Raw genomic sequence first — 26,516 nt, forward strand, 5'->3', positions numbered from 1 at the left:
CTTTCTTATCATGTTTCTATGGGATCAGTCTTAACCAGCTTTTCAAAGTCTAGTTGCCTGCTACACACAACTTCACTTCACCTCTGGAGCTTGGGAATAACATCTGCCATGTTTGAACTCCACATTGCTCTGTGAAACTTAACACTTCCTAACATGTAATATATTTACATATATTACCTAAGACTGATGTTTGGGACTAGAAATAATATCTGATTCATCATTTTAGCTTTTATTGCATTTACTAACATGTCCACATTTAATGGTTAAAATATATTTTATAATTTATTCATCTGAAAAAATTGTTTATAATGTGTTATTCTTATTTCAACAAGTATGGTGCAGTAGGCTATATATAAATATATATATATATATATTTTTTTTTTGCCTTGGAAACCGTCTTTGAACTGGCACCCAGACACCTGGATTTCTAAAGCATGGGGCATTTACTTTGTCATATTGTGATGAATCTTCTGTTGGTTGCTGGCTTCTAATTCATCAATAACTACATAGTTTCAACTCATATAACTACATATTAATGTATATGTTTACATATTATAGGTTTTCTAGAAAGGGATCCCTTAAGAAAAGTAGATTATTTATATTTATGTGTGACTGATTCAGTTCCTTCAGATTTTAGTCATTCTTTCTGTTCTTTATTATCTATTCCCCATCCCCTTTTAGCAGTAGCTCTGTCCCTGCTGTGTTCATCTCTCTCCGAAATTTATGAAGTCTTATATATTTTCTAGGAGCACAGCTTGGGACAGTAATTTCACTTCCTCTTTGTGGAATAATCTGCTACTATATGAATTGGACTTATGTTTTCTACCTTTTTGGTAAGTTTAAAATTTAATCTGCCAGGAGGCTACTCAGGAGGCTGAGGCAGGAGGATTACAAGTTCAAGGATAGCTTTAACGAGTAGTCAATACTTTGTTTCAAAACAAAAAATAAAGACAGGGTGGTGGGTTAGCAGCTCAGTGTTAGAGCACTTGCCTAGCATGCATGAGGCCCTATGTTCAGTCCCCAGAACCGAAAAAAAAAAAAATTAAAAATGTAATTGTAGGGGCTGGGGTTGTGACTCAATGGTAGAGTGCTTGTCTGACGTGTGAGGCCCTGGGTTCAATCCTCAGCACTGCATATAAATAAATAAATAAATAAATAAAATAAAGGTCTATCAACAACTAAAAAAATACTTTTAAAAATGTAATTGTAGTTTATTAAAAATATATATTCTGACTCACTGAAATAATCATCTTCTAAACTACAAAATTCTAAAACACTGGTAGTCTGTTTTTCATGTTTATGTGGTTAAAAAGTTCTGAGTTATGACCTGATGTTAGTTTTGGAATCCTGGATTTAAATGTCACACTTTCAAAAGTTACTCTCTTGGTTATTATAAAAATGTGTGTTTTTAAAATATTTCTTCTTAAGCAAATTAAGATGCTCTCACTTGGTAATTTTAATATTTTTATTTTTATTTTTATTTTTATTTAGTCCCAAGATAGGTTTTCTCAAATTCATTGTCAGGATAACACAAATTTTTTATGAGTACATTTGCACATAGACATTTCATGCAGAAGGTATATGTACATCAAAACAAAAAAATCAAATAAACAAAACAGACACCTACAGAAATATATAGATTATGGAAATTTATTTTCCAGAAGATTTGTCTGATGGACACTGATATGCAGAATCATGTATTTAAAAGTTGTTTCCTTCAAAATATGTAGGAAATAATACAGTTATAATAATTATTCCATTAAAGAATTGAAACTTAATTTTACATTGAATTTATGGTTACATAATTTTTAAGACATGGAAATTGCTGTTGGTTCATTCTAATTTTATTTAACTTTTATTTTTCTATTTTAAGGTATAGTTGGAATATTCTGGTTTATTTTATGGATGTGGCTAGTTAGTGATACACCAGCAACTCACAAGACAATCTCCCATAATGAAAAGGAATACATTCTTTCATCCTTAAAAAATCAGGTATGGACTTTGACAAATGTTAAAAATAATTTTAAACATTTTTCTGTCAAAAATAAGATACCAATTGTTTAAAATAGATATTTCTATTGTGCATGCCTTAAGCAAAACAGACTGGGCAAATGAAATATATAGCAAATGAAATATATATTTACAAAACGTTGTTTGAGCTGGGCATGGTGGTGCCTGCCTGTAATCTCAGTGACTCAGGAAGCTGAGGCAGGAGGATACAGATTCAAGTACAGCCTCAGCAACTTAGTGGGACCTGACCTCAAAAAGTAAAGGTGGGCTAGGGGTGTGGCTTGGTGGTACAGTGTCCCTGAATTCAATCCCCAGTACCACAAAAATAATAAATTGTCTAAAAAAAATTCCAATTCTTTCTAGATTAAAACCATGAAAAAATTACTTTTTAAAGTTATTTTAGGGGTGTGGCTCAGTTGTAGAGCACTTGTATAACATGGATGAGGCCCTGGGTTTAATCCCCAATACCAAAAATAAAATAATAAAATATTCATTTTAAACCTTTTAAAGTAATGATTATCAAGTGAGTCTTAAGTTTGTTTTTCTATTCTTAATTAGAACAAAATAAAGTGCATTATTTATTAAAAGAATCTCCTAGTACATTGTAGTCATTGATTGTTAGAAAACCAGCTTCCTTTGGTGCTGAGTATCAAGATAACCCAGGGCATCATGCATGCTAGGCAATCACTCTACCACTGACCCACATGCCTAAGCCCTATATCTGTGTTTTAAATAAATGATTTAATAAGGAGAATAATGCATTTATTATGATATACTATGATGTGTACTTGTTCTTCTAGAGTAAATTATCTTTAGAAAAAAATTATTAAAACTTGATTTGGGGGCTAGAAATATAGCTCAGTTGGTAGAGTGCTTGCCTAGCATGCACAAGGCCCTGGGTTCAATCCGCAGTACCACAAAAAAAAAAAAAAAAAAAAAGATTTGTATCACTTAGTGGAACATGAAAGCATGTCAGACATAAGTCTGTCATAATTCAATATAGTAAATTCTCAAGCCATAGAAACAAAATGTTTGTCTTTTAGGTGGAATAAAAGGAACATATGAATATTAAGAAAGATTATAAATATATAGTCTATTTTAGCATTCTTACTGCCTTCAAAGTTGTTTTATTAAAGAATAGTAAATATTTCATATAAAACTTTTCTTGTCCATTATGATAAACATTTTTAAATTTTTTATGTAATATAACAAGGTAGTAATTAAAAATGTATTCATTCACATCTCTTTTTGAGTTTTAAAACTTAAAAACCTGGTGGTCTTTGTCAAAGATTGGCAAATACCTAGAAGAAATCAGCAACATAATAAGGAGAATTTCTTTGGGAGTTTATTGCCCTCTGAGTTGTTAATCGAATGAATCACCAACTTTTTCCCCTTATGGAACAGATAAAAAGAATTTAATGCATTATAAGCAGGTCAATGTAAAAATGTTTTATCACATTTTTTCAGAATTAATAGTTTATTGCTTATTCCCTCTACTTCAGTTTTATATATTTTTTAATTCTTTTTTTTTTTTTAACAGTACTGGGGATTGAACCCAGGGGTACTCTACCCCTGAGCCACATCACCAGCCCTTTGATATTTTATTTTGAGATAGTGTCTCACTAAGTTGCCCCAGCTGGCTTCAAACTTACTGTCCTCCTGCCTCAGCCTCCCAGGCAGCTGGGATTACAGGCGTGGGGATCTGTGCCTGGATATAATTATTTTTATGAATTTGTGAAACTTCTTAGTTTATTAATATTTTTAAAAGCTTTCTACCTTGATATATGTCTCAATCTGTCTAATAACCAAATCTAAATTGTTTTTTGATATGCTTCAGAAAATAGAATTCATAGACAAGAGGAGTTAGGAGGATTGTTTCATGGAGCCCTAGTTTGCATTCTTAAAGCAGATAGTGCAGTTGAAAACTTTATAAAATAAAGAGGCAAGAATGTGCCTGTAGTCTCAGCACACAGAGACTGAGACAAGATTACTTCAGCCCAGGAGTTTGAGACCAGCCTGGGCAACATAGCAAGACCTTCTCTCAAAAAATAATAATAATCATAATGTGTTACATGAAGCGCCACCTTTAAATCTTGGATCCAGTTAATCCAAGAACAAATTGTACTTCATATTTCTCTCTCTCTCTTTCTCTCTTTCTCTCCCTCTCTCTCTTTTTTTTTTTTTTTTTTTTTCTTTGTGGTACTGGGGATTGAACCTAGGGGCACTCTACCATTGAACTACATCCCCAGTCCCTGAAATTAGAGGCATGCACCACCCTGCCCAGCAATCTTTATTTATTTATTTTTTTGGACTTATTATGTCCTAGGTTCTTTGTCAGGTACTGAGGACTTTAAGATGAATAAAGAGCAGGGGGGAAAAGAAGACATTCCTGTGAGATTTGTGGTCTCCAGAAAAAGACTGGCATGGAGGAACAGAATTTTGGTATGATGTAGCCTGGCTAATGCAGAGCTCTAAGGTACACAGAAGGTCTTTGGAACAGAGAAGGCAGGGTCCTCAGCTAGCCTGGGACAGACAGGAAAAGCTTTCTGGTGTCAATGCCTTCTAGCCAAAACTATCAGGAACACACTTGTAATTGAGCTGAGTTGGGTTTCTTAGTTGGTTGCAGTGAAGGAGAAAACCAACATGAGGAACCATAGAGCACCTCACTGACAGAGTTGTAAAGAGTTTGTTATAGTTTAGACTTATATTAGGTAACTTAGGGGAGAGTTTAAAGAACCAGTGTTTTGCTCTTGACTTGGTGCTTTCAAAAAACAATGCAATTTTTTGATTATCTTAATTTCTATCTACAAGGTAGAGTTAAAGTATAATTGGTAAAGACACAGCAGTCACTCACTGGGAGAAGGTGTTTGCTATTTTGTAGTTTCTGGCTTTCTTATTTTTGTTCATGCTCAGACGTGATTATGGAATAGTCCTATTTTTGTCTCATTTTGTCACGTTTGTATAGCAACTTTTATTAAATTCAGAAGGAAAACACCATGGCCTAGCTTTTAAAACCACACAACCTAGCTGACAGGAACTGCATTTTTTTTTTCACTAATGAAAGCTGTATCTGAATGAAGCCTTGAAAGAGAGAAAGAGAAGTTGTAGTTAAGTAGAGAAATTAAAGAAGTGAGAGAAGTGCAACACTCCAGGCCAAGGATATGATATGAGCAAAGGTATATAGAAGTTAGGTGTTTCTGACATGTACAGAAAGCAGCAGGAGCTGGGAGTGGTGAGTGGCACACACCTGTAATCCCAGCTACTTGGCAACCTGAGGCAGAAGGATCACAAGTTCCAGACGCCTTGGCAACTTAGCAAGACCCTGTCTCAAAAATTTAAAAGGAAGCAAGAAGGGGGCTGGGGATGCAGCTCAGTGACAGAGTGCTTGACCACATGTGCCAGGCCATGGGTTCACAAACACACATACACAGAGAAGATCTAGGAGGCAGGCGAAAGTCAGATCATAGAAAGCCCCCTATGTCCTTCTCACTAAGGAGTTTGGATTTTATATTTTAGTCACCTGGATGCCGTGAAGAATTTGTAAACTGGAAATGACAGAATCAGGTCTGCTTTATGCTAACAGTTCTGTGGAGGGCAGAGCTGAGTGGGACCAGCATGAGTTCAAGTTAGAATGCTTTCTCAGAGCTGAAATATAGCTGAGTGGTAGAGCATTTGCCTAGCATGTGGGAAAGAATGTTTTCTCAGTTATCTAGATAAGTCAAAACTTATAGGGAAAGATGATTTCATTCTTATAATAAGTAGATTATACAATTATGACAGCATATGTAGTTCTTTTTTTTTATTAGAGCTTTACAGTTACATAGTAGTTGAGTTCATCCCCAAAAACTCATACATGCATGGAAATCTATTTCAGTTCATGATCCCTCCCTTTTTCCTGTTGTCCTCCCTCCCCTTTCCTTTTCTCCTTCCTCTGCTCTATTAGACTTCCTTTCACTTATGTATTAATTTATATTTGTTTCGTTCTTTATGTTATCCTGTCTTTCCTTCCCCCTTTCCTTTTTTTTTTTTTGATATACCAGGGATTGAACCAAGGGGTGCGTAACCACTGAGCCACATCCCCATCTTTTCTATTTTTTATTTTTTATTTTGAGACGGGGTCTCGCTAACTTGCTCAGGCTGGTCTCCAACTCTCAATCCTCCTGCCTCAGTTTTCCAAGTCACTGGGATTACAGGAATATGCCACTGTACCTGGCATACCCCTTATATCTCTGTTTCAGACTGGGAAACAAAAGAACACATCTACTAAGATATCAAATAAAAAGTCCATATGAAAAAGGCCACAAGAAGGTTAATACTGATTCTTCCTCTTTTTGAAATAACAGTGAACCATGGAGACAGAAAAAAAATGTTCTTGTTTTTGAGCAAAGAACCACAGAACCTCAGTGTATAGAAAATATAAAAATCCAATACCCCAGACTAGTGATATCCAAGCTTTCTTGATCATGCAACCCATCCATAAACAGGTAGGGGGCTCACAATCTGAATGTATTTATATTTACTCAGAAATTACCCAAATATAATATTGTACTTACATACATCATAAAGTATATGCAAAAATAGACTTTTGTGTGTGTGGTACTGGGGATTAAACCCAGGGCCTCAAACATGCTAGGCAAGCACTCTGTCAGCTACATCACTGGCTCAAAAATAGACCTTTAATGGGTGAATAAGATGAAGTAAAAACTCTGTATACATTTTTTAAATTTTTAATAGGAATAGTCTTTTTGCTATCACTTTAAAACTTAGTATTAATTAATTAACAGTGCTGTGTATTGAGGGCAATGTGTTTGAATATGCTGTATTTGATGATCTCCTGTTATTTTGCTTGGTGAGGTAGTAACAAAGTACTCATGAGGAAAAATGGCAGCTTTGATACTTTCTTAATGTTCATTATGCTTATATTACTGATTCTCTTCTAATGACTATTGCTCTTTAGGAATCGTTTGAAGATATGGCCCATTATATGAAGTTTGTTTTAATTAAAACTGGCTAAAAAAAATCATAAATCCACTTATATTACTTACAGTATAAACCTCAAAATATGTCATAAAACACTGAGGGCAAATAGACAAGTGAGGATGCCATTATTAACCCCTCTGAATACATGATTGTCCAATATATCTGGGGCCAACCTATTTATTAAATATTGATAGAGTTTAATTTCTTTTTTAGAAAAAAAATTAAATGTAAATGTAAATTCTAATAAGTCTTTCTTTACCCCAAGTGGATCATCTTACATATCTCTGGGGTGCTTATACCCTGCTTTGAAGACCACTACTAAGTATGCTGTATACAAATCCCTTCTATTACATAATTTATTTTTCTTTTTGAGATGGGGTCAGACTGTGTTGCCCAGGCTGGTCTTGAACTCGTGGGCTCAAGCAATCTTCCCACCTCAGCCTTTCAAGTAGCTGGTACTAACAATGTGAGCCACCATACCCAGCTTGCACAACTCCTATGAATCATTTCAATTGAATATAAGATTGAATAATGAAATGTGAATTCTAACTGGATCTTCTGACCTCTTTATCCTTATGTGAACTTTTGACTGTGATTTTGAAACTATTCTCTATTTTATAGAGAAATTAATACTGAAGGTGATTTTGACATTCATAAGGAGTGTTTAGGGTTGACATGATAACTCTACAATTTTATTGCCTTTTTTTCCTCTAATCTGAATCCTGGACTTTCTAGTTTATATCTATATATCTATATGTCTATATATATACATACATGTGTATCTATATATAGATATGTGTGTATGTGTTAAAATATATATTTTTTTAATGAAACAATTGAACATTTATCATGTATCCTGCTATTTAATATTTCAAAGGAGTTGATTTTTAAATGTGGAATGTGGAATTTACTAATCAGGGCTGATATTCTCTATGTGGTCTAGATTGAGTCTTAGCTCATAAGGTACAGGTCTCAACATTAACATGGCTATAACTTATCCTAGTTTTGTCTGTTTTCTTCAGCTTTCTTCACAGAAGTCAGTGCCATGGATACCCATTTTAAAATCACTACCACTTTGGGCTATTGTAGTTGCTCATTTTTCTTACAATTGGACTTTTTATACTTTATTGACATTATTGCCTACTTATATGAAGGAGATCCTAAGGTTCAATGTTCAAGAGGTAAGAAAAAATAATCATCTGCTTCTTAAATAAAATATACATTTTATAATTACACGCAGAATTTATTTTTGTCTATTATGAAACTCAAGTTATTTGTGCCTTCCCTTTTACTCTGTTGCACTAAATTTTAGGAACTTCTCTTTTTTGTCTCTACTGTTGTTCCTTCTCTATGTTAACTTTTTTTTTTCGGTGTTGGGGATTGAACCAAGGATCTCACGCATGCTAAGCACGCACTCTGCCACTAATCTTTACCTCAGCCCTGTGTTAACTCTTAATTTACAGTATATTTTGTCTAGAATCCCTTTACCTATAAAGATCTTACTAGTTCCTAGTAATACGCCAGGATATCAGATGACAAATTTAAACAACATCAGTACTTCTAAAAAGAATGGTAGTGGGTCTTTACCTGTGCCCAGCCTGATTTCTTAAATAGACATTAAAATAGACATTAAGATTTAAGCAGACATCTCTCCAATGATACACAAGTGACCAGTAAGTACATATAAAGATGCTCAACTCATTAGTCTTGGGCTGGGGATGTAGCTCAGTTGGTAGAGTGCTTGCCTCACATGCACGAGGCTCTCAGTTCAATCCCCAGCACCACAAAAAAAAAAAGAAGAATCATGAGTCTTTAGGGAAATGCAAATCAAATCCATAATGAGATACCACTTCATACCTAATAGGATGATTATTGAACACACACACAAATAAAAGTGTTGAGAAGGATGTGAAAGAATTAGTTTGGTACATTCTCAAAAAGTTAAACATAAAGTTATCATATGACCCAGTAGTTCTATTCCTAGGTCTATACCCAAGAAAATTAAAAACATAGATCCTGCCTGGGGCTATGACTCAGTGGAGGAGCATTTACCTAGCATGCATCCATGAAGCCCTGGGTTTTATCCTAGCCCTGGAAAAAAAAAAAAGTATATGTGTGTATTTAAAAGAAACGTGAATAGAATTTGAAACAATTCTAGTGTATGGAAGCCTATTTTTAAATAGATTTTTTCCTGAAAGTCAATATATTATATTCATTAAATGATGTACATTTGAAATAAGGCTTGCTTTTAGAAACAAGGTGTTTAAAATTTTTAAAGCTCTTTACCTTTCATTATAAGCTTGCTTTTACCTGTAAGTCTAGTTTCATTTGTTATATTCACTTTTCTTTTTTCCTAGTCTTTTCCAATTCTCCTTATTCCTTAAAATTCAGTGAGTTAATATCTTTTGCATATTAATATTTTTGAGTCAGTTTTTTTAAATAAATGAATATAAGGAATCATATCCTTGAACAGAAAACTTAACTGTAAGATACCTATGGAATGTGTAAATGTTGAATATTTTAGTAGTTTTTGGTTGCTAAAGGAGTTTTTTTAAATATTTTTATTAGTTATAGATGGATACAATACCTTTATTTTATTTGTTTATTTTTTTATATGGTGCTGAGAATAGAACCGAGTACCTCACACATGCTAGGCAAGCACTTTACCACTGAGCCACATCCCAGCCCTGCTGAGAGAGTTTTTAACATCAGAACTTTAAATGAAAAAATTCAATCTCTCTGAAAAATTATTGTTCCTATCCCACTAGGGAACAAGACCAAAATCAGAAAATTTACCTCTTTACGGTTGTTTATTCAAGTGTAGGATTCTGCCACAAATAACAGTAGATGTGATCCCACTACATAGAAGTCTAAATGGAATAAAATTTATAGAGGAAATATTCAGCCTTGTGCATGTGAGGCAAGCACTCTACCAACTGAGCTATATCCCCAGCCCAAGTCTAATGATGTTGAGCATCTTTATATGTCCTTATATGTAGCTGAATAAATTTCCTTCAGCTCAGAAGTAGAACTAGGAAAATGTAACATCTGGATGTGGAGGACCACAAACCATGATGAAAAAAATTAAATCTCAGTTTCTTAAACTTGCTTAAGTTTAAAACTCATATTCACCACTAGGAAGGAAGTGTTAAGGATGGGCAGGCAAAAGACCTTGTGTGAAAAGTCATCTAGATGAGGTGGTGAGAAAGAACCAGAGAGGGGGGAATCTGCCTGGCCTCATTGAGGCCTACTTGGGTTCATGAACATGAAGCTGAAGAAAAACAGGTAAGCATGGTTATATTTTTTGTAGCCAAGTTCAGCTGTTCAAGTGCAAGTGCAGAACAGAGTGAGTTCAGGTTAACTAGGCTGTTGGTTTTACTAAGGAAATAATGAAGTGGGAGAGGAATGAGGGCACCAGGGGCCTAGGTAAGGTAGTGTATAATGATTAATCATAAAATCGATAGTTGAGGGGAATGGGAGCAGTGAAGAGTTGAAGGACAGCAAGGTGCTCAAGGTGCTGTGGCACATGCCTGTAATCCAGCAGCTTAGGAGACTGAGGCAGGAGGATCGCAGGTTCCAAGCCAGCCTCAGAAATTCAACAATACTATAAGCAACCTGTCTCAAATTTTTTTAAAAAGGTGGGGTGGGAAGGGTCAATCCCTGGCACCAAAAGAGTTGAAGGACACTAAAAATGTGGCAGAATGAATGGATTAGGGTTAGGTACTAGAGGAAATGAGGTAATCAGACAGTGGGAAGCATGAAACTAAGATAATGAAAAAGCTGAAGTTATTAGTAATAGAAATATCTAAGCAGAAAGTAGGAGACTAGAGCCATAGTCCAGGCAATAGATGAGCAATGCCTCATATGGGTAGAGGAAGGGTAGACAACAGAGAGAGAAGCAGAAAGATTCAGCTGGTTGGGTTTTTTTTTTTTTTTTTTTTTTTGGGGGGGGGGGTTGATTGAACACAGGGGCACTTAACCATGGGGCCACATCCCCAACCCTTTTTTGTATTTTATTTAGAGAGAGCATCTCCCCAAGTTGCTAAGTGCCTTGCTGAATTGTTGAGGCTGGTCTTGAACTCATGATTCTCCTGCCTCAGCCTCCTGAGTCACTGGGATTACAGGCATGCACCATGGCACCCGGCAGATTAAGCTTTTTGTAAATGAAGTAGAATAGACAGTATTTGGTAACTGGAGGCAAAACACATGGGAAAAGAAACTATCAAGAGCCCAGGTTCTGGGAAAAAAAAAAACAAAAAAAACTTGTATGTGTGTGTGTGAACATAAAATACATTTTCAGCTCTAAAACAGTTCAAGCTGAGCATAGTGGCACATACCTGTAATACTAGCAACTTGGGAGGTTGAGGCAGGAGAATCACAAGTTTGAGTCCAGCCTTGGCAACTTAGCAAGACCCTTTCTCAGAATAAAAAAACTAAACTATGTTGTCTAGGAATGCACATCTGTAGATAACTGTGAGTATGTGATTACTGTATGCTGTAAACAGGATGATGCTTTCTTATAGGGAAAGGAAGATGGTTATGATTGGGCCAGAACTGTGGAAGGCCTCTGTGGTGGCTGGCAAAGTTCTATTTCTTTATCTAGGTGGTTCTTAGAATAATTCATTAAGTTTTACATGTAATTCATGTGGTTTTCTTTGTGTGCATTTTATTTTATAGTAAAAATATATATATTTTTAAACAAATAACTAAAAATTGCCAGGAGTGATGGCACACACCTGTAATCCCAGCAACTGGAGAGGCTGAGGCATGAAGATTCAAATTCAGGGCCAGTCTCAGCATCTTAGTGAGGCCCTAAGCAACTTAGTGAGACCCTGTCTGAAACTAAAACAATAAAAAGAGTTGGGATGTAGTTCAGTGGTAAAGTGCCCCTGGTTTCAATCCCCAGTAGCAAATAAATTAAAAAGTAAAAAAGCAAAAATTGAAGGCAAAAAATGATCAGTAGAGAGAATCAACGGGCTAATAGGAAGACTTATCTTCTTCCACAAACCGTATTCCAGAGTAACAGCCATAATTGCCTTGAGCAGACAGGACTATGGTGAGCCTTGTTTCCCTCTGAAACAGGCTCTTAGGGAACTACGTTGGAAAAAAGTCCCATAATCCTTCCAAAAGCCAAATGTGTTTACTGTAACTATATCAACATTAACAGACTATTGCTGCCTATTTCTTTGGTTGTCAATTGGTGGAGGTTGGTTGTGATGTGCATGTATTTGTGTGTGTGTGTGTGTATGTGCTTTGTTTTTTCCTTCCACCATAATTAATCTGTATCATCTTATTCCTTCCAGAATGGATTTTTATCTGCATTGCCTTATTTTGGCTGTTGGTTATGTATGATCCTGTCTGGTCAAGCTGCTGACAATTTAAGGGCAAAGTGGAACGTTTCAACTATATGTGTTCGCAGAATTTTTACCCTTATCGGTAAGTGAAGTGAATCAAGTTCTGTTTTGGGTTACAGTTATTGGAGATGGAGGTGGGAGAACAAAGTATTTTCCCATGCTCACACATAGTACTCCACACCAAAACATTTTACCTCTGATCACCAATATGTGTGTGAGGGTTTTTCCCACACAGCCAGTTCTGCAGTGAATACCAGCTGAGTGTCCTGTATTTCAATTCTAACACTATCTACGTATGTATACTGTAGGTCCCACAAGTTGAGAGCCAAGTCCCACGAGACTCCACACACACACACACACACACACACACACACACACGCACACTTCAAATGCTAATCTCAAGTCTCAGGTTGTTTTTTTGTGGGTTTTTTTTTTGTGTGTGTGTGCGTGGTTTTTTTTTTTTCGTACTGGGAATTGAACCCAGGGCACTTTACCATTATGCTACATCCCCAGTCCTTTTTATTTTTTATTTTAAGACAGGGTCTTCACTAAGTTGCTTAGGGCCTCACTAAATTGCTGAGGCTGGCCTCATACTTGTGATCCTCTTGCCTCAGCCTCCTGAGCCGCTGGAATTACAGACATGGTTCATCATTCCCAGCTTGTAACTTATACTTTTGAGTAACCAGCAATAAATGGGTGTTCCCATGCCCCCCTTGTTATGTTCAATTAATTTCCTAGAGCAGCCCACAGAACTCAGTAAAACACTATTTATGTTTACTCATTTAAAAGGCTATTACAAAGCTTATGGTTGAATGGCCAGATAGAAGAGATGCTGAGGGTCAGGTTTGTGGGAAGGGCCAATGAGATTCCATGCCCTCTCAAGGAGCACTGTCCTCTAGGAACCTTCACATGTTCTGCTGTTTGAAAACTCATCCAAGCCTTGTCCTTTTGAACTTTCATGTAGGTTTAATTATGCAGACATATTTGAGTAAATCACTGGCCACTGATGAACAATTCACGTTCAACCCCCTTCACCTCCCCAAAGATTGGAGGATGGAGCTAAAAGTCTCAATCTTCTAATCAAACCCTGATCCTTCTGGTCACCAGCGCACATACAGAAGTGAGGGGCACTGGTCCTAGTAGCACCAGTCATCGTATTAGCAAACAAGAGACAATCTTATCACTCCAGTAATTCTTAGGAGCTGTGTGCCAAGAACCAGGGGCAGAGACCAAATATATATTTCTTCTTATTATATCAAAAGAGTGCAAGGCAAAATTAAAATGATAATATCAGTCATTTATTTTGTTCACATATTAAAACACACTGACATATTTAGCACATTTAGTACACAGTGGTTTTCTTTGAACCATACATTTTGAGGATTAAGATTTATAATTTCTGTTATCTCCACCATAGTTTATGGTTAGAGAAGTTGCTGAACATCATCCCCAGAATTTTGTATTCACTTTGTTTCAGCTATAAATTGGCAATGAAAATATTATTCTAAGTAAATACACTTTCAATTTCAAAAATATTTACTAATATCATTATAACACATGAACTCTAAATCAAAGATCTCAAAGGAACCTTAAGTAGTCATGTGTTTGAGACTCTTTTCAGAAAGGTAAATTTTAGAACTATCTGAGACAGTTATTTAGTTTTTTAAAGGTCTCTAGTAATTACAGACCCTGGAAGTTATTAATGGCTATACTTCAGTAATTACATTTTAAAAGGACCCTATTCATATTAATTCTGCAAACATCTGCCATCTAACCACTGACACATACTGTCCTGTTCCACAGCTTACTTACTTTGACTCTACATCTACATATGATGTAAATCCCTTGGATTTAATCTGATTTTCTCTTTTTTTTTTTTTTTTTTTTTTTTTTCAGTTTTCTATGGATGGATCTCCTCCATTCCATACAATACAATAACTACTAACCATTTCAGTTTAATTGGGCTATTTAAATTTAATTGAAATTTCAAAATAAGTTCCTCAATTGCAGTATATACAAATATGACATTCCCATTATCACAGGGTATTAAACAGCACTGCTGTAGACACAGAAAAACTGACAGCCACTATTTGTATTTTATGCTTACTTGCTTGTAATGACCTATACATACTGTTATTACCTGTTAAAAACAAGATGGAGATTTTTCTAACTTTATGCAACAGAGTTTATTTTTTATCTTCTTTTATTTGAATTTGAAATCATCACACTCTGTCAGCTATGACTTCTCTCTGCACTCATATTTTTCAGTCATTCTCTTCTTGATCTTTTTTCTAACACTGTAGATCTTTAGCTGAGTTCTGATCACATGCAGATTGTATAATGAGGTTTGGTTAACCTCATTATGGTTAACTATTACATTAATTGTATTATACCCGTATGTTTTTTCTTTAAAGTGCTAGGGATTAAACCCAGACCCTCATGTATGCTACTAGGCAACTGCTCTACCACTGAGCTGCATCCCCAGCTCTGCCCATAGTTTTCCAGCAGTTTTTGGTTTCATGAAATTCATATATATCACTCAAGTGTTCCAGGCAATTCAGTGTTTCTACATTAGGTGGCAGCAATATCAAATTTCAGATTTACACTGTCTGAAGGTAGAGCAAATATTAATGTTGAAGCTTTTTCTTTTATGACTTTTTAACTCTAGGAATGATTGGACCTGCAGTATTCCTGATAGCTGCTGGATTCATAGGCTGTGATTATTCTTTGGCTGTTGCATTCTTAACTATATCAACAACACTGGGAGGCTTTTGCTCTTCTGGATTTAGCATCAACCATCTGGATATTGCTCCTTCGTGAGTACAGATATAAAGATTTACTGTAATTGACTTTATATTCTTTTTTTGTAATCATGTTAAAACATACATAACATAAAATTTACCATTTTAGACATTTTTAAGTGTCAAATTCTGTGGTATTAAGTACATTCACATTGTTGTGCTGCTGTTACCACTAACGATCTCAACAACTTTTTTGTCTTCCCCAACTGAAATTTAACACCTATTAAACACTAATGCTCCATTTCCCCTTCCTCCTAGTTCCTGACAATCTTCATTATATTTTCTGCCTCTGTAAATTTAACTAGTATAAAAAATTAGTTTAAATTCTTCACAAGATTTTAATTTACACAGTAATTAAAGCATGAAGTTTTTTTGTTTGTGGTACTGGGAATTGAACCCTGGGGTGGTACTGTCCCCCCAACCCTATTCATTAATTTATTTATTCATTAATTCATTCATACATATATACATATGTGCATTCTTATATATTTTTATTCTGAAGATTGAACCCTGGGGCACTCTACCACTGTGCTGCATCCCCAGCCCTTTTTATTTTGAGACAGGGTCTCACTAAATTGCAGAGGTTAACCTTGAACTTTTGATCCTCCTGTCTCAGCCTCCCAAGATGCTGGAATTATAGGTGTATGCCATTGTGCCTGGCTATGCAGTTGTTTTTAAAATTTGAACTTTTAACTATCATCACCTCTGTCCACAGAGAAATGTTTGTTGTTTATCGAGTATACGTATAGGTGAAACATGAACTTTAGATAATAATGAAAGAAAAGAATACTTGGAAAGCAAAGTAATTTCAAGGCAACTTTGTTAAATTTAAAGATAATTTGAAAAATTGGATAACTTGAAGTAATAAAGAAACCCTTCAAGTTGAAAGGACTAAAGGAACAAGAAACCATCTCTATGGGAAAAAGGGCAGATAGATGTCTACTCTCCTAACTCAGATGCACAGTGACTAGGGGCATGTATTTGAAATTTATGAAGTAGGAACTAAGCCTAATTACCCCAAAATGGATTCAAGGAAATAGTAAATAAGTAAAGAACTGAAATAGGTTAGTTTATGCTAGTAAGGCAAAGAAAGAAATCTTGAAAAGATTTCACTTGAAGTTAAATGAATTATATTGTTCAATTATGTAGCTTTTAGAATTATAGAAAGTTAGAACCAGGAAGGATTTAGAGTAATCTCATCCTATCAGTATAGTCCATGGGCCAGAGGCCTCAACATCACCTGAGAACTTATAAGAAATGTAGAATCTCAGGCCCCGCCATGGACCTACTAAACTAGAATCTGCACTTCCAGGCATGGTGTCACATACCTGTAATCCCAGCTACTCAGGATGCTGAGGCAGAATGATTGCAAGTTCAGGGCCAACCTAGGAAGCTTAGTCAGACCCTGTCTCAAAATAAAAAACATAAAGGGCTAGGGATATAACTCAGTAGTAAACCTAAGAATTAAAACAAGGTCTTCTAGCTCCAGGGCCCAAGGATCTTTCAAGTTGCCTCTCAGTCACTTACAGTTGTTCCTCAATATCTACAAGGGATTGGTTCCAGGACTCCCATGGCAACTAAGATACAGGGAAGCTCAGATCCCTTATATACAGCTGAGCAAATGGCACATGCCTGTAATCCCAGCCACTTGGGGGGCTGAGACAGGAAGATAGCAAGTTTAAACCAGCCTTAGCAACTTAGTGAGGCTCTAAGCAACTTAGCAAGACCCTAAGCAACTTAGCGAGACCCTGTCTCAAAATTTAAAAATTTTTAAAAAGGACCGGGGATGTGGCTCAGCATTTAAGTCCCAACTTGGGTTCAATCCCCCATATCAAAAAAAAAAAAGAATCCCTTATATAAAACTTCACAGTATTTGCATATAACCAACACCCTCCCATATACTTTAAATCATCTCTAAATTACTTATCTTACTTAATATAATGTAAATGCTATATAATAGCTCTAATACTGTATTATTTAGGGAATAATGACAAGAAAAATTGTACATGTTCAGAATTTTTAAAAATATTTTTGATCTGTGGTTGGTTGAATCTACAGATGTGAAAATCTTAAAGAACTGGTTGTTTAGAGGTACTAGTGGTTATTTTTGAGAACTCAGGGGAAAGAACTCATTGCAGAGACACATACTCTGGTTGCTTCAGTTGATGTAAGTGTATTGTAAAACTAAGTAAATAAAGATAAGAAGTAAAAATTATAGAGAATATAAAGTTGGCTCAGCAACCATCTAGTCAGAAGGAAGGTAGTAATCCACCTACTCTATTTCATGGAGCAGAAGTGTAGTTTAGGATTCATTAGGTTCCTGAAGTCTATCCAAAGTTCTAGAATCAGATAAAACCTGCTTTCTTGAGCCAGAAATGGAAAAAAAAAAAAAATCAGATCATCAAATAAAAATTAGGGCTATTGTCAAAAGAAAATGAAAGTGGATGCTGGAGAAGAAAAAATGTCCAAGTTACCTATCCTATAGGATAGGATTTTCAACAGTTAATGCCACAGAATTCTAGTACTGCAACAGCACAGAATCCAGACTGAGTTCAAACAACAATGTTTTCTTCCAAGCAGTCATCAGTCTTTCATGGCCCTTCCTGGCCAAGTGTAATATAAATACTTGAATGAGCTTCTTAGTGCTGACATTGAGAATTTCACAGCATTCATCTGCACTTAATATCTGTCACCGAAAAGACCTGGCAACATCACAGGTTCCTCATACTGCCAAGGTGCTAATAGTTTTTTAAAAAAGAGAGAAAGAGACAGGGCCTGCCAAGCTTGGTTAATTTAAGATACACTCCCTAAAGGGGATAAGCCAAAGAGATCGGTGCCTCATAGTTTTGTTATTGTATTATGTATGGATGTATGGGTTTAAAAAAAAATAATGTGTACAGATAACTAAATTCGGTTCAGGAGGATTTTTTTTTTTTTTTTTTTTTTTTTTTTTTTTTTTTGCCTAGGAATTGAACCAAGGGGCATTCTATCATTGAGTCACATCCTCAGCCATTTTATTTTTTATTTTGTCACTGGGTTTCTAAGTTGCTAAAACTGGCCTTGAACTTGTATTCCTCTTACCTCAGCTTCCCAAGTTGCTGTGATTACAAGCATGTGCCTCCACACCTGGCTAGGATTTTTTAATTTAGGCACCTTTCCATTCCAAATGAGGAGAGGAATTTCAGATCAGTAGTCTATAGCCTAGGTATTGAAGATCCTAAACCCTAATAGAAATTGCACTATCCCACAATAAGACTACATGGGCTAATAAAGCATCAAACTTCTTTATTTTGACCAGAATTTTATTTTATAATAACACCTATTCTTTTCCAAAAAATTGAAAGCTCTGATTGTATTTTGTATATGTCTAGGTAACCATTATGAAAAATAAATTAATAAATGTCATTTATGTGCTAAGTACTTTTTTTAAATACCTTTATTTATTTATTTATTTATTTATTTTTATGTGGTGCTGAGGATTAAACCCAGTGCCTCACATGTGCTAGGCAAGCACTGTGCCACTGAGCTACAACCCCAGTCCCTTAAGTACTTTTTTTAACTGAACTCCTGTATCACCTTGCTAAAATATTAGCCCTAAATCTAATGAGTTCTCTAGCGTCTAGAGTCTTCATCCTTCCAGTGTGCTGAAACATTGAGGATATAAAAAATTATGTTAAATGACACTTCAGGGATATAACCTATAAAATCCAAAATTTAGAAGTATGTATAGGACAAACATCTCAGTTTCTTCAATCAAAAAGAGACAGCAAAACAGGAATGGTACACATCTATAATCCCAGCTACTTGGGAGGCTAAGGCAGTAGGCTAAGGCAAGAAGATCACAAGTTCAAACCCAGAGTAAAATCCTGTCTCAAAATAAAAAATTAAAAGGGACTGGGGATGTAGTTCAGTGTTAGAGCACCCCTGGGTTCAATCCCCAGTACCAAAATGGGGGCGGGGTTGGCAGTAATTTTTAAAAATGAACTAGTTGATACCCAGTTTGGTTTTGTTATTGTTATTACTTACTTGCAGTAGTGAGGATTGAACTCAGGGTGCTCTACCACTGAGCTACATCCCCAGCCACCCCCTACTTTTTTTTTTTTTTTTTTTTTTTGTACCAAGGATTGAACACAAGGGGTACTTAACCACTGAGCCACATCCCCTGCCCTTTGTTATTTTTAATTTTGAGACAGGATCTTGCTAAGTTGCTTAGGGCCTCACTAAATTACTGAATCTGGCTTTGAATGTGCAATCCTCGTGCCTCAGCCTCCCACGCCACTGGAATTACAGGAGTTCACCACCACACCGCCCCAGAAATTTGCACCTTTGGAGCCCATGCCCAGGGGAAGGGATTACTAATCTTCATGCTTCAAAGCTCCCACATTCAGTGTAGTCAGAGCCTCATGGCTCTGTGTTGTAGGTCACATGCCACTGTTCATTAGTAACATATATTGAATGAGCACTTGTGTTGTACTGGGCACTAGATATAATAAAACATGCGTTTGAAATGAGATTGCAGAGTCAGAATCAGCAAACTTGAATTAGAACAATTACCTCATAGAGAAGAAAGATGCTGATATGACTGGTCAATATGAGAAGGAGTATGGATTTTAGGATATAGTATGAGTAAAAATAGGTAGCAGGGATGAGCATGGCAGATACCGGCAGCTGGAATGATCTGAATGTGTACAGCCAAGTAAGGCTGTACAGATGGGTGAGGGCCAGGTCATGGCAAATCCAGGCAAATGACCAGTCTTCTTAAGGTAAGTGTTAGACCATCCTTGCGGGTACTTAAGCAGAAGAGGAGTGACCTGACAAAATCATTACTATTCAAATTAAAGTTTATATAGTCTGAGAGGCAGATCAACTATATGTAAAATGTACTTAACAATGTTTATTCCCTGAGGTTCTGTTTCTTGATCAGGTGTTGGTGACATTGTTGTCTTCAGTTTGTGAAAATTCAGTAAGCTGTACATTGGTGGTTTGTGTATTTTTTCATATGTATGTTATACTGAAAAAGATTTCCTTGCCAGGTGCAGTGCCACACACCTATAATTCCAGTGGCTTGGGAGGCTAAGGCAAGAGGATCACAAATTCAAGGCTAGCTCAGCAACTGTCTCAAAATAAAAAAATAAAAAGGGCTAGGGATATAGCAGTGGTAGAGCACCCCTGGTTTCAATCCCCAGTACCACCAAAAAAAAAAAAATTTTTTTTTTCTTATTACACCTTGGTAGGGTATGAGGGTGCTCAGCAGGGACCACTGGACATTATTATATGTACACATCTGTGAACTCATAGATAAGGGAAATAAAATTCTATCACTGACATGCATAAGGTCATACATATCATTAATAGTGGAACCAGGTTAGAAATCTTTAGGTTCCTAGCCCAGTGTGGTGGTGCACACCTGTAATCCCAATAGCTTGGGAGGCTGAGGCAGAAGGATTGCAAGTTCTAGGCCAGCCTCAGCAATTTAGTGAGACTCTAAGCAACTTAGCAAGACCTGTCTCAAAATTAAAAAATTAAAAGAGTTGGGATTATGTCGCAGGGGTAAAGCAACACTGGGTTCAATCTTCATTTCCCAGTACAAAAAATATAGTAAAAATAAGCTAAACATACCAAACTTCCTTTCTAGATAGAGTCATGTATGAAAATCATATGTCAGCACTATTCTGCATCAGGATAAAAAGAATAATTTCACTGATTGTGTTCCTCTATGTAATGTTAGAATGTTAACTAGCTATTGAAATACAAGTTTTCCACCAGCTAAATATAAAATCCTAGTTCAGTAAATCATTTCATTGAGACATAAAATCTCATAAGAAAGCAACCTGGAAGTAGAATAACAATCTGTTGAAAGAAGCTGCTTCAATGTGTAATACACTAATAAACCTCTATGAAAATATGTCCCCAGGTATGCTGGTATCCTCCTGGGCATCACAAATACATTTGCCACTATTCCAGGAATGATTGGGCCTGTCATTGCTAAAAGCCTGACCCCTAATGTAAGTAGACATTTTGCTTGTAAACTAAAAAGGTTTGGAAACTATACATCTGTGTCAGAGTTGAGTATACTTTAGTGGAGAGTTCTGAATGTTTGTTTTATTTTTTTTTTTTCTTTGTGGAGTTAGTGATTGAACTCAGTCCTCATGTGTTCTTCTAAGCAGGTGCTCTATCAGTGAGCAACTCTGCAGCCCTTGAATGTTTATTCTTAAGAGATTCTATATAGCAACAAGATCTATAAGACTGAATGAATGAGAAAGTATACATTTTCAAAGAATACTTTTTGGGTTTTAGAACAATATAACTAAATTAAATGATAATCCTGTGATCAAAACCACACAAGTATTTAAAAGTTGTGATAGTTTACCATAAGTAATTTATGTGCTTGGTCTGGACAAATAAAAATTGGCAATGTAAAATGATTCAATGAACCCATCAGGGTAAGTGAGGTGTCATAAAATCATGTGAGAAAGAAGGAGGAATAATTGAAATATTCAAGAATTTTGAAAGGCCAAGAAAGTTGAGAAGATCTGATGGGTGTCTTCACATACTTGCAGGGCTACTGCATGAAAGATGGTGACTTATTTTCAGTAGTTCTACAAAGACAGATGGAGAGAAGTTCTGGGAGACATTAGGAAATTTTCCTGCTCAAAGCTTCTACTTTATGAAATGGGCTGTCTGTGAGTCAGTAAGCCCTGAAGCAGTAGAACATTTATTTGAAAGGCATTTCTGGGGTGTTTATTCACATGCTAGATACTGAGGATTCAAAGGCAAAATGACAAAGTTCTTCTTACTTCTGAAATATTCACTATTTAAAGATTATATGTAATCAATTCAAGTGCCGTTTGATAGATGCTACAGAAAAAAAGATGTATGTGGCATGCTAAGGAGAGAAAGGAGGAGACCACCACTCTTCCTAGTGGGGAAGGAGCCCCTCAGGAGTGAGTCACGTGGGTGTTAAGGGTCTGGCACACAAACCTGCACAAGGACACTGAGCACAGAGAGGCAAGGTGTACCCAAGGTTGGTCAGGTCTTAAAGCTGGAGGGCAGCATGAGGCCAGGTCGGTCAGCAGAGCCTTTTGAAACATTACCTGTGCTCTGCAAGAAATCAAACTTATGGACCACAAAGGCCCTTTCAACTCTAGTTTTCTGCAGTTAAATGTATCTCAAGCCAGGTACAATGGCCCTAGCCTATAATCCCAGTGGCTCAGGAGGCAGAGGCAGGAAGATCAGGAGTTCAGAACCAACCTCAGCAACTTAGTGAGGCTATAAGCAACTCAGTGAGACCCTGTCTCTATAAATAAAATATAAAAAAGAGCTGGGGATGTGGACCAGTGGTTGAGTGCCACTGGGTTCAATCCCCAATAAAAAAAAAAAAAAAAAAAATGTATCTCAAGGAATGGTGGGATAAGCTCTTCAAGAGGCTGACTTAAACCTTGCAGAGAGACCTAATTTTCTGTTTTCTCTTTTGATCCTGTCAATGTCGTATCTAATTTGTTGAATTTCAATACATACAAAATTTCTTACTACCAAATATCCTGATTTCAGACACGTGTTCACCATTCTATCCACTTTCGCCATTTCTAATTCCTTACTTAAAAGTTCTGTGTCTCAATATGGACATGTCAGAACTGTTTTACCTGTTCTCTTGGAGCAGTGTGACAACCCAAGAACCTTATCTACACACTGTCATGTATTAGTTATTAATACCATGTATTATTGTTGATAATTTTAGCACCTCTGCTAGAGAAATATTGATTCCTAACTGAAATCCTGAGTGTCTATAAAGTAGGAACTGAGCTAGATTTTGATGATGATGTAGCTGGCTGTGGTGGCATGCACCTGTATAGTCTCAGCAACTCATGAGGCTGAGGCAGGAGGATTACAAGTACCAAGCCAGCAAGAAAGACCCTGTTTCAAAATAAACAAAAGGGCTGAGGATATAGCTCAGTGCTAAAGCATCCTGGGTTCAATCCCTAGTATAAGGGAAAAAAAAAAAAAAACAACTAGGAGCCATATGAGATTTCTGGTATAATTGATTGATTTTAAATCACTGTAGCCCACAGAGAAGGTTTGTCTTAGGGAATCCTAAGAGAGTATCTTAAATATTTCTCTCTGGTATAAGATATAATTATTGATTAAATTCTCCATGATGACACATTATTAGTGCATCTAAATTTTAGTACTAAAATTAGTTACTAAATTTTAATTACTAAATTTAGTTGCTAAAACTTATGATGGATTTCTAAGGTTTTTTTTTTTTTTTTTTTTTAATTTCAGACAAGCATGATAGCCACAGGTAGCTCCCTTCTTTCCCATGTTTTCCCTTTTTTCCTAAATAAAATGACTTTATACTGGCTTCCTAGTGCTTTCCCTTTCTCTTCCACATTGCCAGCACTACTATTTAGTTTTTTGTTTGTTATACTGCTGCAAAGTTAGCACTCTGGTTAGATTGAAATTATCAAAATTTTAATATTGGTTGTTAAAGGTAGAAATTTAGATAACTTTGATGTTTTTATACTACTAGGTTATACATTGAACAATTGTTGATTTCTTATAGACAAACCCCACGTATGTCCTACTTTGTGCCAGTCAAAACCTTTCACAGTGGCCAGACCTCCCTGCAACATCACAGATCCTCAAACTTGAACTTCAGAGTCCTTCTGAACTTATGCTTCTTTGATCCACCAAACAACTCCCACCTAAGAATTTGGGAGATAAATGCAGAGGCATAAATTGCCTAGTAACACATAATTCAAGGCCATGCTATATCTTTTGTTTTTAGTAAGCTTTTTATTGAAGTATAACATATATTTTAAAATAAGCAAGTCATAAGTGTACAACCGAATCAGTATTCAAAACATTAACATATCTGTGTGGCCTTTATCCAATCAATAAATAGATCATTGCTCCCTCAGCAAGGGAATTTTGCCTCTTTGACATTCCTGCCATTCCTTCCTCACCCCTCACAGGAGGAACTATTCCTGACTTTTAACCATAAATTAGTTTTATCTGATTTTTAACTTTATATAAATGGAATCACTCCATAAATACTGTCTTCTTTTGCTTTACACTTCATGAAATATATCTGTGTTGTAACTCATTTATTCTCATTGCTATATGATATTTCATTGAACAAATACACCACAGTCCTACTACTGATGAATGTTTGGGTTGTTTCAAGCATGGATCTTTGATGAATAATGTTGCTGTTATAACAGTTTTGTGACACCACCTTTTTTATGAACTGGACTACAAACAAAATTTTTTTCATTGCATTTTTCCTTTTTTTCTCTATAGAACACTGTTAAAGAATGGCAAATTGTTTTCTGTATCGCTGCTGCTATTAATGTATTTGGTGCCATTTTCTTTGTACTATTGGCCAAAGGTGAAGTGCAGAAGTGGGCTGTCAGTGATTACCATGGACACAAAAACTGAAGAAAGCAGTAAATAATCCTGTCTCTATTAATGTACTTTTATTTATCATGTAACCTGAAAAGTGCCTTTGATATTTTACTGTGTAAGCATTCAATATATTAAAAAAAGTACTTGTATTAAATTTTTAAGGCTTATAATCATGAAATGTCTCTAGTTGCCAGATTAGTAAAATTTGCTCTTTTTTAATAATTAATAATATATATGCAGGACCTTAAACTTTAGGTTCATATACCTGGCTGCAAGTCAGGCAACATGAAATAAGGGAACTCTACTTATTTTTAAGGTCCACATTTAAGGGAATAGAATGAAATGAACCCTCTTAATACTGCTTAATTAAACTAGATAGTAACCTCAGGTTTTGGTAAACACCTGTTTTTGTTCACTTTCCTCATGAAAATTATTTGTTATTAGCTCTCCCTGACACTTAGCTTCAAATTTCAGCTTTTCCACAGAGCTGCTAGCCACTGTATAATTAAGCCTGGCAACTAAACTGAGTGAAGCATGCCCAGGCAGCTGCCAAGTATTCCCTCCCTGGCATCAGGGACAGAGTGCCCAGCATTTATCAGAGGCAGCAACCAAGTCCAGGACCAATGCCAAAGTCTTTGGATGGTGTTCTCCTTCTGGGGCTGTTAGTGTGTAGATGAAGCCCTAAGCAGACAGGAGCAGTGAGATCCACAACTATGGTCTTGATGCAACTTCACACTTTCCCTTCCCAGCACCTTGGACTATCTACTCTCATGGAATCTGCAAAAAAAAAAAAAAAAATGAGATGACCAGTTAATCACAAATAATAGCATCCTTGATTAAAACTAATTTCATGTGAATCAGAGTATATGTGAATACAAGTTATGTTTTTTTAATTCCATCAAAATAAGACAAAAATTTTTTTTTTAGATCTGGCTTCATGTAAGCTTCTGGTTACAGTTTAAAGTTAAAGTGACTTTTAGAGCTGGGAATGTAGCTCATTGGTAGAGTGCTTGCCTAGCATTCACAAGATCCTGGGTTTAATCTCTAGCACCATAAAAATAAATAAGTTAAAAATGGCTTTTTAAAGACTGCAGGGCCTGTGACCCATGTAATCATCTTTACTGTTGGTTCCTGAAATCCCATATTTCTAGTTTTTTTCCTGATTCATCTTCTGGTGGTTGTTGAGTATACTTTGAGGATATGTATGTTTAAAATTTGGTTTATGTTTTGTTATTTGTTCAGGATTACCTGTAACATTCTAACTAAAGTGATTTAATGTAACATGTTTATGTTATGAATGTTTATGTAAATTAATTTTTAATGTGTAAATATAAATTAAGTTGCTATAGTGATGTTTATTTTATAAATCATCAAAATAAACCTTCTTGATTTTTCAATCTGACAGTTCTATGGTATTTTCTCGTGTCCACAGTGACATCTTCTGTGTATTCTCCTGAAGTCATCCATCTACCTTAAAATGTATCTCTGCCACCACCAGGCTGAAGAGACAGACCATCTAAGTGTTACAGCATCAGAAATCTCTATTGCAATCCATCTTCCCTTCATAGTTCTGAGAGGGTCCACCTGCTTTATAAAGTACATAAGGACATCACTGATTCTGTCCCCTCCTACCTCCTCTAAGAACTTGCTTCAGTAATTCCTCTAATTTGCTTCTTCCATCTGTTTCTCTGATCCTTTCCCTTCTGTCTCAAATATATACAAGTCTTCTCTAGCCTTAAAGAAGTATACAAAAATCTCCCAGGGACATGAAAAGCATATATATTCAGAATATCTCTAGAATAATACTTAATAAACTAGAAGCAGTGGTTCTCTCTGGGGAGAGAAAACAGGCCACCAGAGGTAAGAAGGGGAATTAATTTTTTCTTTACCAAATATGGCAGTATAATCTATTCAAATAAATACATCGTTTTAAAAGCAAAACACTACAAGGCACAATGGTGCA

The 26,516-nt window shown here is 35.9% G+C and overlaps 1 protein-coding gene across 3 annotated transcripts in view; it reads left to right on the forward strand.

Moving 5' to 3' along the window:
- Slc17a5 (solute carrier family 17 member 5) overlaps positions 1-25,955 on the forward strand; it is a 44,850-nt gene extending 18,895 nt beyond the window's left edge. For 2 of the 3 annotated variants that reach the window (XM_047559128.1, XM_047559129.1), the window contains exons 5-11: positions 747-833; positions 1,874-1,992; positions 8,013-8,171; positions 12,294-12,426; positions 15,013-15,160; positions 21,060-21,150; positions 24,449-25,955. In XM_047559128.1, coding sequence (XP_047415084.1) covers positions 747-833; positions 1,874-1,992; positions 8,013-8,171; positions 12,294-12,426; positions 15,013-15,160; positions 21,060-21,150; positions 24,449-24,586 — 875 coding nt within the window. In that variant the 3' untranslated portion in view covers positions 24,587-25,955. The remainder of the gene's footprint in view (positions 1-746; positions 834-1,873; positions 1,993-8,012; positions 8,172-12,293; positions 12,427-15,012; positions 15,161-21,059; positions 21,151-24,448) is intronic. The other variant, XM_047559130.1, reaches the window with a different exon arrangement.
- Positions 25,956-26,516: the final 561 nt, after the last annotated feature.

The sequence above is a fragment of the Sciurus carolinensis genome, chromosome 7 (assembly GCF_902686445.1).
Source record: "Sciurus carolinensis chromosome 7, mSciCar1.2, whole genome shotgun sequence".
NCBI classification, from domain to species: Eukaryota; Metazoa; Chordata; class Mammalia; order Rodentia; family Sciuridae; genus Sciurus; species Sciurus carolinensis.